General features: G+C 42.5%; 1 protein-coding gene across 1 annotated transcript in view; it reads right to left on the bottom strand.

Annotated features, from left to right (window-relative positions):
• Positions 1–12,919, bottom strand: part of nnt (nicotinamide nucleotide transhydrogenase) — a 58,071-nt gene extending 45,152 nt beyond the window's left edge. Inside the window, exons 1-7 of the mRNA XM_080756626.1 lie at positions 12,855–12,919; positions 10,383–10,609; positions 7,311–7,540; positions 4,528–4,727; positions 2,557–2,644; positions 2,356–2,444; positions 514–704 (exon numbers count right to left, since the gene is read on the bottom strand). Of these exons, the coding sequence (XP_080612752.1) occupies positions 514–704; positions 2,356–2,444; positions 2,557–2,644; positions 4,528–4,727; positions 7,311–7,540; positions 10,383–10,539 (955 nt within the window). The 5' untranslated portion in view covers positions 10,540–10,609; positions 12,855–12,919. The remainder of the gene's footprint in view (positions 1–513; positions 705–2,355; positions 2,445–2,556; positions 2,645–4,527; positions 4,728–7,310; positions 7,541–10,382; positions 10,610–12,854) is intronic.
• Between the last annotated feature and the right edge of the window lie 810 nt (positions 12,920–13,729).

Genomic DNA, 13,729 nt, shown 5'->3' with positions numbered 1-13,729 from the left:
TATTTTGCGGGAGAGACGGATGAGGAGCAGAAATGAAGCGCCAGCATATCGATCCATTTATCACCACGGAGAGCGCCCTGGATGAGGAGATACGAGTCATTCTTTCCGCCGCGCTAACATGGGAGTCAATGACAAGCTAATAGTTGCACAGAGCGTTAGCATACGGCAAGCGAAAAGCGAAATGCCAAAAAAAAAAATAGGAATAATTCTGAATATTCTTATCTCGCCCCGTGTCGTTTGGACGTCGCTAGGACGTCCACAGACGTCGAAGGCACCTCTCGGTTCCAATCCTTATGACGTTTCCAGACGATTTATGTACTAAATGTGTTAAGTGGCACTGAATGATACTGTTCCAATGGATTCCAAAGTAGTTATCGTTAGTGACTCTTTTTGATACAGAGACAATCATGGCGACTAACTGTTCAGGAGAGGAGAAAAACTGTGTGCGTGCGTGCGTGCGTGCGTGCGTGCGTGCGTGCGTGCGTGTGCGAGTGCGTGCGTGCGCCACTGTACCAGGGATAAGAGCAGTGCTGATGAGGATGTCGACATCCAGACACTGCTTGGCGAACAGCTTCATCTCTGCCTCTATGAACTCCTTGGACATCGTCTTGGCGTAGCCTCCCTGACCGTCTCCCGACTCCTTGACGTCCGTCACCTCCAGAGTTTCTGCTCCCAGAGACTTGAACTGCTCCAACGCTGCAGCTCTGGGAGGAGGACAGAAGAAAGTAAAGAGTTGAAACAATTCCTTTATTGAGGTAACACCAGTCTTAATGGGGTTTCGTTCAGGTGGCAAGATAGTTCCTCCACACACAGCCAAGTTGACTCAAAGTAATTCATTGTGAGGGAAAGAACAGTTTCCCACTTGGCCCCACTTGAGAATCTAAACCCACACTTTCTGATATGAACAATAACACCATCACACGACTAGCACTCTCGATATCAAATGACACTGACCATCCTCTGTATCGTTTCTTTAACCTCATGCCATCTGGACAAAGATACAGAACCTTGCCCTGGAAAAAGGTCCGTTTTAGTAGGAGTTTTGTCCCCTCAGCCATCGCGGCATTAAACAAACTGCCCCGCCGATAGGATGGTTCTGTACACAGCTTGTGGGGACCTCATGTTTTGTTTTTTTTGTACTGTCTTGGTGTTATGTGCTCTGTGTTGTTTTGATGTGGGTGTTGAACTGTTGAACAGATTGTGAAGACAAATATCCTTCGGGACAATAAAGATTATTATTATTATTATAAACAGTGTTTGTGGCCCCCAAGCATACTGTATGACCATTTAAGTGATCAGATGGGTGGGCCGCATGAAAATAGCAGATCCATAAGCTCACAATAACACGCGGTGCAACACATCGTAAGCTTGTAGATTTGCCATTTTAATATGTTCCACCCGAATAGGGATGCCACGATTTAGATTTCACCGGGTTACGGAAATGGACACATTATGTACAGCACAGAAACATCAGTAGGCAGTACAGGGTCCATGGGCGAGAGCTGAGCAGTCCCACTACATCACTGCTCGTTGCTGCCATCTAGTGGCCGGTTAGGAGACAAACCCAAATCTCATCATCAGACACTACTAGTCCAAACATATAGGGTTGGTCTCAGTTTGTAACTGTTTGCAGTGTACGTCATCTCATCGAGCCCGTCTACACTGTAAACAAGGGATAAAGGGTTACATACGTTTTCTCCATTTGTGTCTGAATGCGGTTAAATAATACATACATTTTGTCGTTTAATGGTATATTCAGTGGTTACACTTAATTCAAATATCACTTATTTTTTGTTTTGTTTGACTCCCTCCCTACTATAGAGTGTGCTTGGTGTGTGTGCTGTTGGCCTGTCGCGTGTCCGTGTCGTCCGTCCCCCCCCCCCCCCCCCCCTGTAGTGAGTGCATGTGCACATCTTGTTACCGGGGCGGACCAGGGTTTTTCCAAATCACCCAAATCACTGAATGCTTATTTAACGCTACTAATGCTACTCATTTAATGCTCATCATTTCAGTTGTTGTTTCTATCAGACTAGGAGGATTGTATACTTTCTAAAAATATATATAAAAAAATAACCAGCACGTCACTTACTTACTTACCCATATGAAGTAAGCACTTGAACACTAGAGGGACAATTCTGGGGGCAAACATTCCTCGGAAATACCAGATCTACAAGCTCAAAACACATGGCAACGCGACACGTTGTGAGCTTGTAGATATTTAGTGTATAGAAATGATATACCCCCGGGGGACTAACTCTATAGCAGGGTTTGGTCTAGTTAACATAACCTGATGAATAACTTTTTTTTAAATCCAGGATTCGTCGTTTTTACACGAGGAATTAGTAAAAAACAAACCTTGTATCAAAGCCTCGGACAATGGCTCCCATCGCTCGGGCAGTGCCAGCTGCTGCCAAACCAGCCACACCACCTCCAATGATCAGAACCTATAGCCGCACGCACAGTGAAATAAACACCACCTGTTAAAAATACACTGTGAAAACAATACTGGCACATGATGCAATTCACGTGCACACAACACAAATATATCATACACACCTTTGCAGGTGGTACTTTCCCAGCTGCAGTAATCTGCCCAGTGAAGAACCGCCCGAAGCTGTTGGCTGCCAGCACCACTGATTTGTACCTGAAATGACACAAAACATGCACATTGTTGTCATCGTATGGACATGATCTACATCCTTGTATGGAATCCATGAATCCACACAGTTTCTCTCTCCTATAGAGCACCGAAGTCTGACGTCGATATCGGTAGAGGGCGCAAATCCACGGGTTCATGTACTTTTTATTTGCATTGTAATCCCCATAGGGGGGATTTTAGATCGCCTCATATAACCCATTCTGACCTGAGATCAGATTCATACGAGGTTTCCACGGGACACACACTGGTCTGATTAACCCATTCTGACCTGAGATCAGATTCTAAAAATGTCAGTCGTTCTTCGAATTTTTCAAAAATAGCAGACCTACAAGCTCGTATCGCGCCACTCGGTGGCGCGATATGAGCTTGTAGATCTGCTATTTTTCAATAGCTAAAGCATAACATGATGCCAACACCAAAATGGGTGCCCGGTCAGAATGGGATAAGAACTGTGCAGAGACAGCTTGTTTATTTTTGGACCACAATGCTTACTGTATATGAAACAATTTTAAGAGGACCCCATGTTATTCCCCATAGAGAAATTACTTCCGTGAACCAGGGGATGAGCGAGTGACGTCAGGACTTCGGCGCTCTATTTAATCATAGTGTAAGTGTGCAGAAAGCAGAAGCCTCTTTATTTATTTATTTATTTATTTATTTAAGACCTTTTTAATGCCACTTTTAGTGAAAATGTAGGATGATTTTTTTTTTAAAGCCAGGACAACGCTCCACACGTCCCAGACTTTTCTCCCTTCTGGCTCCAAAACGATGGAATGAACTTCCCATTGCAGTCAGAACTGCAGAATCACTGAGTCCCAATCTTCCGCCGTAGTCTGACAACCCACCTCTTCAGACTCCATCTTAGCCCGTAGCGCTTGCCCTAGCCTCGACGACCTTACAGGCGTATGCAACGGCTCAACTCGAACTCGTCTTCTTTCTGGTTGAACGTTGCTGAACAGTGTTCATGGTGCACCATGTTAGATCTTATAATGGAAGTTTTCTTTTTTAATGTTGCTATGAGTAAGTTAAACAGGCTCAAACTCCATTCTTTATTGTAGATCTCATCATCACAGCAGAGAGAGACTGGTGTCTCCCTCCAGAGCTCAACACCAGCGGCACCCCGAACACAAATGTCCCTCACCTCTTTATACACCATACTTTATTCTATAACTGACGCATGTTTGAAATAGGTTTGCGTGTGTCGGCTGTTTGTAAGGAGTTTGTCAGGGAGGATACGTTTGTCACGGAAGAGCAGGTGACGATCAGCCCCCTTGCAGATCATCTACTAAAACTATAGTAAAATACGCACATCACTTAGTGGAGGAGGTGCTGGGATCAAAAGTGACATCAGAAAAGGGCAGAACTCCAGTTTTGACCTGATGAAGAGCCTTCTCTTTTTCTGTGATCATCTACTAATACATGAAATGAATAGACAAAGATTTTTTGTGGCCGAACAAATAATTAGAAAGAAGAAAAAAAACGGCAGTTTAAAATACTTATTTTTTTGTTTTTCTTCTTTGTAATTATTTGTTTGGTCCAAAGTATTGTGTTTGTTGTCATGATTTGTCACGACTCGAGTTGACTTTGTATGGCGCTTAAAATATCTTTTTAAATAAATACTTTTTGAAAAGCCTATGGGGGAATCATTTCCTGGGCCTGGCGTCGTCATGAAAGGGGTCGGGACTGCGACGCTCTATACCCTTGACACATAATATAGATCAACAGCTAAACCTGCTGACAGACATTTCATAGGCATATCATTTGTCATCACCACTACACTATCATAAGTATATGCGCTGATAGTATGGTTAGTAGTACATATACCATGCAACTTGTATACAGGTGTCTGTCTGCGTGTGTGGCCTTACCCTGCGATGTTGGCCATGGAGCTGAGTGCATCGAAGCCCTGGGCGATGGTGACCCTGGGCACCTGGTCCATGGCCAGCACGGTGGCTTTCTTCTGAGACAGCAGGTCCATCAGCTCAGGGTTCTGGGCCGGGTAGATGAAACTGACCAGGGTCGCAGACTCCTTCATGAGCTCGATTTCATGTGTCATGGGAGCACGCACCTGTGCAGAAAGGAGTGGGTTGGATAAAGGATGACATGAAAGAATCGTAACTCCACAGATTAACCTCGAAAATTGCACTATATCATTTTGAGAAGAATACACTATACAAATATAAAAACCTTATTCGAAGCGGATGGGTTGGGAATCGAGATTTATACCGAATTTGTGAAGGCGATATCTGAGGAGCGCCTTGAATGAGTCTCTATAAACATATCTCAGCTGTCGGTCCAAAATGTTCATTTTTCAGGAAATTAAAAATATACATTTTTCAGGAAATTAAGAAAACCTTATATATTTAAAACAAAGCAATACAGCCTCATCAAAGTTGGTGTTGAAACTTTATATATATGTGACACAGGCCAGCACTTTGGTCCTCAACTCGATTTTTACAGATTACAGATTATTACAGATTATTAAAGTACAGAATGTAAGCTTTCATATGATGTATCATTCAATGAAATTGGACAATAACTGAAGGAGATATGACCATCTAAAACTTGTTGAAACAGATAACAGATACAAATGCAAAGTAGAGAAATTTCCCTTCAAAGATTCTTCAGATTTAGCACCTCTGGAATGGGTGTGACAATAGATGCTTGTCCACACCCCTATGTCTTGCATAATCACTCCCCCACCCACTAACCACTCCCCCACTAGGTTACCTGTCAATGACAGTTGAGTGGACACACTGTTTTACTTGAGTTAAAGTAAAGAAATGTAGGACTGAAGTTGTTTAGTGTATGTTTTGTAATAATACAAGTAAGTAAGTAACTAGTAGGCTAACTGAGTTTTCAATGGATATAGGCTATGTAGTTTTAGACCAATGCTTTTACATTGTGTTGTAAATAGCTGCAGTAGGCTACACCATTTTATGCAGGTCTACAGTACTTTAAGGCAGCAATCAAAGTCAGACAATTGACCCAGTATTTTAGATAAATAAAACCGACGCATCAGGCTATGATGCGTTGTGCGCTTGTAGATTTGCTATTTTTAATAAACATCCGTTCACATGCCTGCATGGTTTCTATTTAGTGTGCAAGGCTTACATCCGGTCTAAAGCCCACCCACTGTATGCGCTGATTTCCATACACAATCCGTATCCTCCCCTCACCGGATGTTGAATTAACAGTACTAACGGCCATATATTTGACGATAATCTTTTACACAAAACGAATTCCCGACATTTCCTTTTCACTTGATACCGTTTCGTAGAGACGGCCTACACAAACGATCTGTATACCAAATGAAAGCCCGAATTTCGTAGTTTATATAGTATTTTGATTTTTTTTAAATGAGCAAAAAATGAGCGAGTTATAATTTAAAGAAAAGACGAGTGTTCTTGGCTATTTGTGCCGCGGGTGGAGGAGGAACAAGCAGCAACAAGCAATAACTTCCATGGCTATGAAGCAATATAGCACTAACGGGCAACGTTTCACATGTATTATTAGTTTTATACATTTTAGGAGTGAAAACATGTGTTTAGATGCTTATGACAACATCTCAGCAGTTAAGACAATGTCCCTCTGTTAACACACGACAGCTAGCTAACTAGGCTAGCTAGCTTTTAGCCTGTTGTTGTGTGATGGTGGAAGTACGGTAGAAATAGCTTCCAGGCTGGGAAGCGTATTTGAGCGAGTAGCTACGTGGTTTTGTTTATTTTCCTGTAAAGTATAACCCAAAAGCTCCTCCATACTATAGCCATGTAGAATAATTATTTGTTTACAAACACAAGCACGCTAATGGGCGGTGACCAGAGCGTGAAACCTCAGGACAAAGAGATCCCAGGACCAATCGAAAACAACATGCAAATCTCAGAACTGCGCTTCTCCGGTCCCAAAACATTGTTAAAAAACAAGCCTACTTTGACATATAAATGTATACGTTTAATTTGCCCAAATGAACAATCTGTTGGAATAAAAACCTTCTTCAACATTCAAACTGTCTTCATATGAAAAAAAAAAAAAAAACACATAAAAAAAAAAACGATTTTATTTTGACCATTTAGACCATTTCGTTCTGGCGAGTTGAGGCACTTTTTGCTGGCACCTGTCACATATTGTCAATTACTTCCATGAGAGGGGGAGACGTGGTGGAGTTAGTTGCTTTAGCAGACATTTTGAGGGTCCAATGGATTTAAGAGGTTTTGTCCAAATCACTTTTTACTACTTTCCATTGGTTCAATATTTTCGAAACAACACACAGACGTAAAGAGTGTTCAATAGCATTGATTTATGCCAAAAAATCTAAAACCTCAAAAATAGAGTTATTTGGTTTCCTCCCGACAGTATGTAAACGGAACAAACGGCCAAACTGGTTGGGGGAGGAATACAAGTGCAATGCGTTTCCCTCTAACTTGTGGAAGCAACTCTCACCTGTTCTCCCCATAGAGTATAAAGAAGGATAGAGACCCCCCCCCCATTTGGTGGTCAAATGCGGAAGTGCAACCGGAAACCCCAGCTGCACGGGGTTTCCTCGTCATGAATCCACGGGTCCGCCTGCAGTCATTCCTCTTACCACTAGGGCCCAGTGCTTCAACGTTGGAGCGTCTCACTGGCCCCTTGGTTCTCCCCCATCGTCCCTTACCTTGACGAGCACGTCAGACGCCAGCACGTCTTTGACGTCCTGGATGGTGGCTCCCGCCTGGGCGTACTGCTCGTCGGGGAACTTTGCGGACTCTCCGGCTCCCGACTGGACGACCACGTTGAAACCCTGCTTGACCAGCGCCTGGACTCCGGCCGGAGATATCGCCACGCGGCGTTCATTCTGGAAGATCTCCTTGGGAACGCCGACCGTGACTTGTTTGTAAGGAATGCCTTGAGAAGACAACGAGACAACGTGCAAGTTGGGTTTAATTAAGGGGTTCCTTGTTGTCACCCGACTGCTTTACACACGTCGGCTACAAAAGGTGGCCCATTCCATTAGTTAGTAACAATTCATACAGATACACTTTCTTCTATAGAAACAAATATTGGAGGAAAAAGGATATGCAATCAATTCAAACATAGCCAGATTACACTCCGTATCAATCGGAGACCTTTGAGGGGTGTGTGTGAGTGTGAGTGTGAGTGTGAGTGTGTGTGTGTGTGTGTGTGTGTGTGTGTGTGTGTGTGTGTGTGTGTGTGTGTGTGTGTGTTTGTGTGTGTGTAAACCATTTCATGTCCTTTCATACAAGGGCAAGGGTGTTTGAAGGAGAAGAACTGTGACTGGAGTGGAAACCTTGTTTACCATAAATACACCCGCAGGCATTTCTAAGCTGACCATCTAGGCCAATGTCCTATATAATAACTACCCAACAAAAGGCATCGTCTTTCCCACTGCCAAGTGCCAAGCCGTTACTAAAACTAAAGGCTGTTTAATATACGCATAAGACAAGTATTTGTCGATAGTGTAAGTGTTCTCCACAGAGAAATTAATTCTCTAAACAAAAGGACAGACGGAAAATCACGTTGACAGTTCACAAGGGCCTTTTTCAACATCAAGGCTTCAACATGACAAGCAACTTAAAAAGAGTGACCAGGAGTCTATCTGTGTAGCTTTAGTTATGGGTAACACCAATCCAAACGTGCGTGCCAACTTGCTACAGTATACAGAATGTCCTCCGTGTTTTTGTGATAAACACCCTCATCACTGCGGCTAGCCATCCGTTACCAGTTAGCTAACCATCATCCCCATTAGCGTATATCAGTCAACACATTGAAAACAAGGCGGTTGTTTTAGCATCAATTACATAATCCTGGTTGCACGTTAATTAGGGCTAACATTAATACTGAACATTCTCTTACTACAGCATCTGCGTATGTTAGTGTAGACTGTAGAGGGACAATAGGAGAGAGGGCTCTATTTTTGTCCATGTTAAACCCCTTATCCCTATACTACTTTGCCTTTTTTACTATTTTGAAAATATTTTTTGAATGGTTCGACAATAGTAAAAAAAAAAGGCAAAGTAGTTTAGGGATAAGGGGTTTAGCATGGATGAAAATAGAGCCCTTAAGAGTCTTGGGGGGGGGGGGGGGGGGGACTCTGGTCAACCAAGTATCAGGTCTAAGTGGTTCTGGGTCCATTCAGGATGGTCTGGTGTACGGTCCTGTGTGTGTATTAACGTTTCTCTGCTCTTCACTTGGATGTGTTCTGTGGACTCGGACTATCAAGAGCCAACCAGTTGATACTGTGCCAAGAATAGACACTACCAGCTGCCACCAGCTCACACGCTGAGCTCTAGGAATGTGAGGTCACTATGACCCTTCAGTGACAGTGACATGCACGCGGACGTGTGTGCACAGGGACGTCAGCGTTATTACACAATACTACGCTCGCTGGCACAAAACACGCACGCCTGCCGCATCTGTTTGATTGTAGGCAGACGTAAGCTAAAAGCGGTACGCGTGGGACTAAAGCACCTGCAACCGGCTGACACCGGTGTTCACTAGGCAGGCCAAACGTCCTGCTTGTGGACGCTGACGACCGGGTTAAACTGAAGCCGTGGGAAATGGGAGTAGTGCAGCGCAGGCGGTACAGTGTGCGACCTTGGCCTTGGATTGCAACATACACACATACTGCACAGTGGGGATGCTATGCAACAGTTAACCCAAATTATCAATTTTAATCAATTATAAAACGTTAATAAAATAGACGAAAGACGATTAATAACCTTTTGGCTATTATGGCCAAAAAGTGTGTATGTATACAAATTTCAAAAATAGTTAAAATAGCTTGTAGATGTGCTATGTTTTACTATTTTTGCACCAAACCATTGTGTAAAAAAACTAGTAGAAAGTGCTCATCAATTTCTATGTAAATAACCAATAGTTGCAGCCCTACTGTACAGACACATACATACATACATACATACATACAGTACAGGAATCAATAACTATCATGCAAATTACAAAAGGGCTGAAATGAATGGGGAAAAGAGGACACCATTCAGTTTAGTCACCTTTACGGCAGATTCATGAAAACCTGTCGCGTGTAGTAAATGATGTTATCGGTTGCTGCTGTAGTTGGGTTAACAACAGCAATGCTGCTAGAAAATAGAAATAGCATGCGGGCAGCAATCTGTATGAAAATACACACACATACATACTGTAAAACAGGAATTCTGTTGTCATATTGCTACAGAGTATCACTACAGCTCCACCAGTTATCACCTTTACTTAGAAAGCAAGCTTTATTAGAATTTAGCTGTATATCAAGTTGGATTCAGTATTGTGGTATTCGGGTCTAGGGCAGGGACTCAAGCCTGTACTGTACTCAAGTCACATACAGTACTATAAACCCTTACTTGACTAGATCTCAACTATTTGTCGAGTTGTGGATGTTTGGCTTCCTATGCCGCAAAGTAAACCCAGGTGCGAATCCTGAGGGTTACCATTACGAATAGACTACAACATCCTTTCCCAGGACAACTAGCATTAGTATAATTACTGTTATGCCTCCACAATACTATGAATGTGCAGGAAAACAAATTCCAAACGAAAACGACATTGCGTAAAGCGTTTCAAGGCTGCAACCACTGATTATTTTATTAGTGATTATTCTATGGATCACTTTTGTCACGAGTTTTGAAGAGACTTCTGTGTGTAGCCGGCCCGGCGCGCAACTCTGCAGACAGCCCAAGTTAAGCGGAGCAACACAGACACAGTCTCGGGGTCTTACCTAGTGGACCAGCGCATCGTCCAAGAGCCTGGTGGGTCCTGAAGAAGCGCAGGCATGGTGTTTTGACAGCACGGGCACTCTGCAGCTTAACACATGACACCCCGCTGAACAGAGGGGCTGAGCAGCTGGTAGCCACGACGCGTAGCAGGCTCGCCATGGTGCACACTCCCCACTCTCATACGGCAGGGGGAGCTCAAAACTAGACAGACTGCACTGTCTCTCGCTACCTAGAGGCAGACGGAGACGGGAAGTGGAGGGAGAGGGAAGTAACAAGAGAGAGAGGGGTCACAGTAGGAGTGAGTGGAGAGTGCGGAAAGAGGGAGGGAGAGGCAGACAAGGACAGTGGGAAGGTGAGAGACGTGAGGAAAAAGACAGTTTATTTTTTATTCCACTTTCAAAAGCAGGCTATAAAAGCAAGTCCTTTCTCTAGGAATGCTTACAAGTAAGTACTGTACATCGCATAATGGTACCGTACGCACATGCTATGCTATGTTTAGGCAACAGGTCGAATCCACTGCAAATGCTTTAAACTTTGCCCTAGAACTTCAATGGCTTCCCTGTCGGACAACCTGTCCTATGTGACCTACAGTACAAAGTCCACGACTCACATCTTGATTGGTCGTTAGAATTATGTTCCTGTCATATGCATTTGTCTTCTACCACACAGATATGACGAGGAAAACTTGGGACAATGAAAATACTAGAAAAGTGTTTGCCAATAATTGAATTACATAATAATTATAACACATGTCATGACAAATAGTAGGGGTGGAATAGCTAAATAAATCAACTAATCAAATGAATAGATTATTTGGAGGAAATAATAAAATGTTTTTCATTCAATTTTATTTCACGTAGTGGAATTGGCAGAAGCCGCAGAACTTCAAGTTCTTGCCACGTGATGCATATTTTTTATATAATATACAAAATAAAACAAAATATATTAAAAACACGCTTCTCAATTATTCGATTAATTAAAAAAGTAATCGATAGCATAATCGGCAAAGGAAAGAATCAATAGTTGCAGTGCCTATAGCACACAACACTGGAACAGTCAAGGGCACTTGCTGGAGAAATACATCATGTAGTGGTCAGAGAGGAGGTGATATTACTGGAATACTCTGGACAAGCCCGACATCACATTAGTAACATAACATCATTGATTAACGGCTAATCATTAAACAACACACTAGGGCCTACTAACTATAACACTGAAAGGCTGGGGAGCAAATTAGGTCACAAGGCATATATACTAGGGATGTCCCGATTACGTTTCTTTGCTCCCGATCCAATTCCGATCATTTGATTTTGAGCATCTGCCGATACCGATTTTTCCCGATCCGATATTTATATTTCATAGAGCACGTTTATGCCATAGTACAAATCACAGACAATTTCCAGTCTAATGATATGGATATAATATTGATACTATAGGGATGTCCCGATCCGATCATTTGAACAACAATTTGGTACAACCCTATACTGTATTCACAAGTCTCTAGACTTTGTCTAGAGTGAAGAGACCATGCAGCTCAAAACACAATGACAAAGCCATTGTGATTCATTCAAAGCCACAATACTCAAAGACAATAACCATTATAATGTCTGAGTTTGAGGACAACAGGATGCATGCATGGACCATAAACTGTAACTGAATCATATAGGCCAGTCAATCCATTGGAGAAAATACATGATATATGCATGCATATGTGCACTCCCCTGTCACTGTGCTGTGACAGTGACTTTAATATGCTTCTGCATCTGTCTAAAACTACTATATACCACCACGTCATCAAGCCCTGTATAACTATAACTGTCCGGGGGGGGGGGGGGGGGAGCTGTAGGTTATTATTATGGCAGACGTGTGAGTGACACCGGGTTGTTTAACTTGGACATTATCTTCACATCCCGCACATGGAAACGTATACACGTGTACAGTATACACTGTCTCGTCTGTCTGTCAGTTTATAAGATACAGCCAGACCAGCACAATTAGTTGCATAAAAAATAAATAAACGTTTTCAACAAGTGTTTGTTTCTCTTTTATAAATAATATATCCTTCAAACTGACTCCTGCTGTGTCAGGAGTTTACAGCAGCTGCAGCCAAACAACCACTTTTGGGGTTTTTTTGTCTCCATTGACAACAAAAAGAAAGTCGGATTATACGCCGTCGTGCGACTGTGTCGCGCACATAAAACAGCAGATGTACAAGTTCACCAACGTGTCGCGTCGCGACGCGTTGGTGAGCTTGTACATCTGCTATTTGATGGAGAGAGGAAAAAATGCTAACTCGAGCAAAGCTAGCTTATGGCTAACAAACAACCACGGCTGTTAACGCGCATTCACATGAAATGACATTAAAACACTACAAATGCAGACACACACGCCGTAACAAAGAGAGGAATGCATGCATGGTCAAAACGTGGCCCCCCAAATGAAAGCTTAGTTCCCATACATTAAACAGCACTGACCTTTGCAGACAGCTCTGTGACTCTGTGCCCTGTCTGTTCGGCCGGAGGACAAGTTGGACCGTAAACCGGGTCAGGTTTTTGGAGAGGGGGGGGGGCTGTCTGTCTGCCGACCCGGAAGATCATCATCACGTGAATAGGATTTTTTTTTGTCCATGGATCATATTTGAGGATGCACATTTTTTATTTGATGATGTATAATTTATGATGCGTTCGTCAAATATGATCCATGGACCAAAACAAAAAACAAACAAAAAACGCGTCCATGCAGCATCATCATATCAGATCAGATCTTAGGATAGGCCTTTCATTGATATCTGATCTGATATGATGGTGATGCTGGACGCGGTGCCAAAAGTCATATTAAACAATAACTCGCTGATCATTAACTTAATTAATACACCCGAGAGCAAACCTCTTAATATTCTTTAAAAAAAAAATGATTTCGTATTCATTGATTCATCATGTTTTATGTAATACTATTAGTAGTCCTACAGACATTCTATAATACTATAGGCCTACCAATACCAACCACGACCCAATTGATGTTTTAAACGCAAACGTCGATAATAATATAATAAATAAATAATCAAGATCAAATAGATTGGAAAAATAGTACGATACTTGAATAAAATGATTGAATCAATCAATACGTAGCTGGCCTGGTATGATATTTTGCCTGCATCATATTTGAAATGTGTAATGTCAATGAAGATCCACTGAGGGGCACTGCTGTACTCTGCTGTACTGCTATGAAGCTTTCATCCATGGCTGCTGTGCCTCCTGATTGATTGATTGATTGATTGATTGATTGATTGAAGTATTTGTCAACAGTTTGCAGAATTACAGTACATTTCAAGCACAACTCATTACAAAAA

The sequence above is a fragment of the Protomyctophum bolini genome, assembly GCF_963924005.1.
Source record: "Protomyctophum bolini genome assembly, chromosome: 22".
Taxonomy (NCBI): Eukaryota; Metazoa; Chordata; class Actinopteri; order Myctophiformes; family Myctophidae; genus Protomyctophum; species Protomyctophum bolini.
Note: the sequence above shows the minus strand (reverse complement) of the source record. Positions and strands in the feature narration are given on the sequence as shown.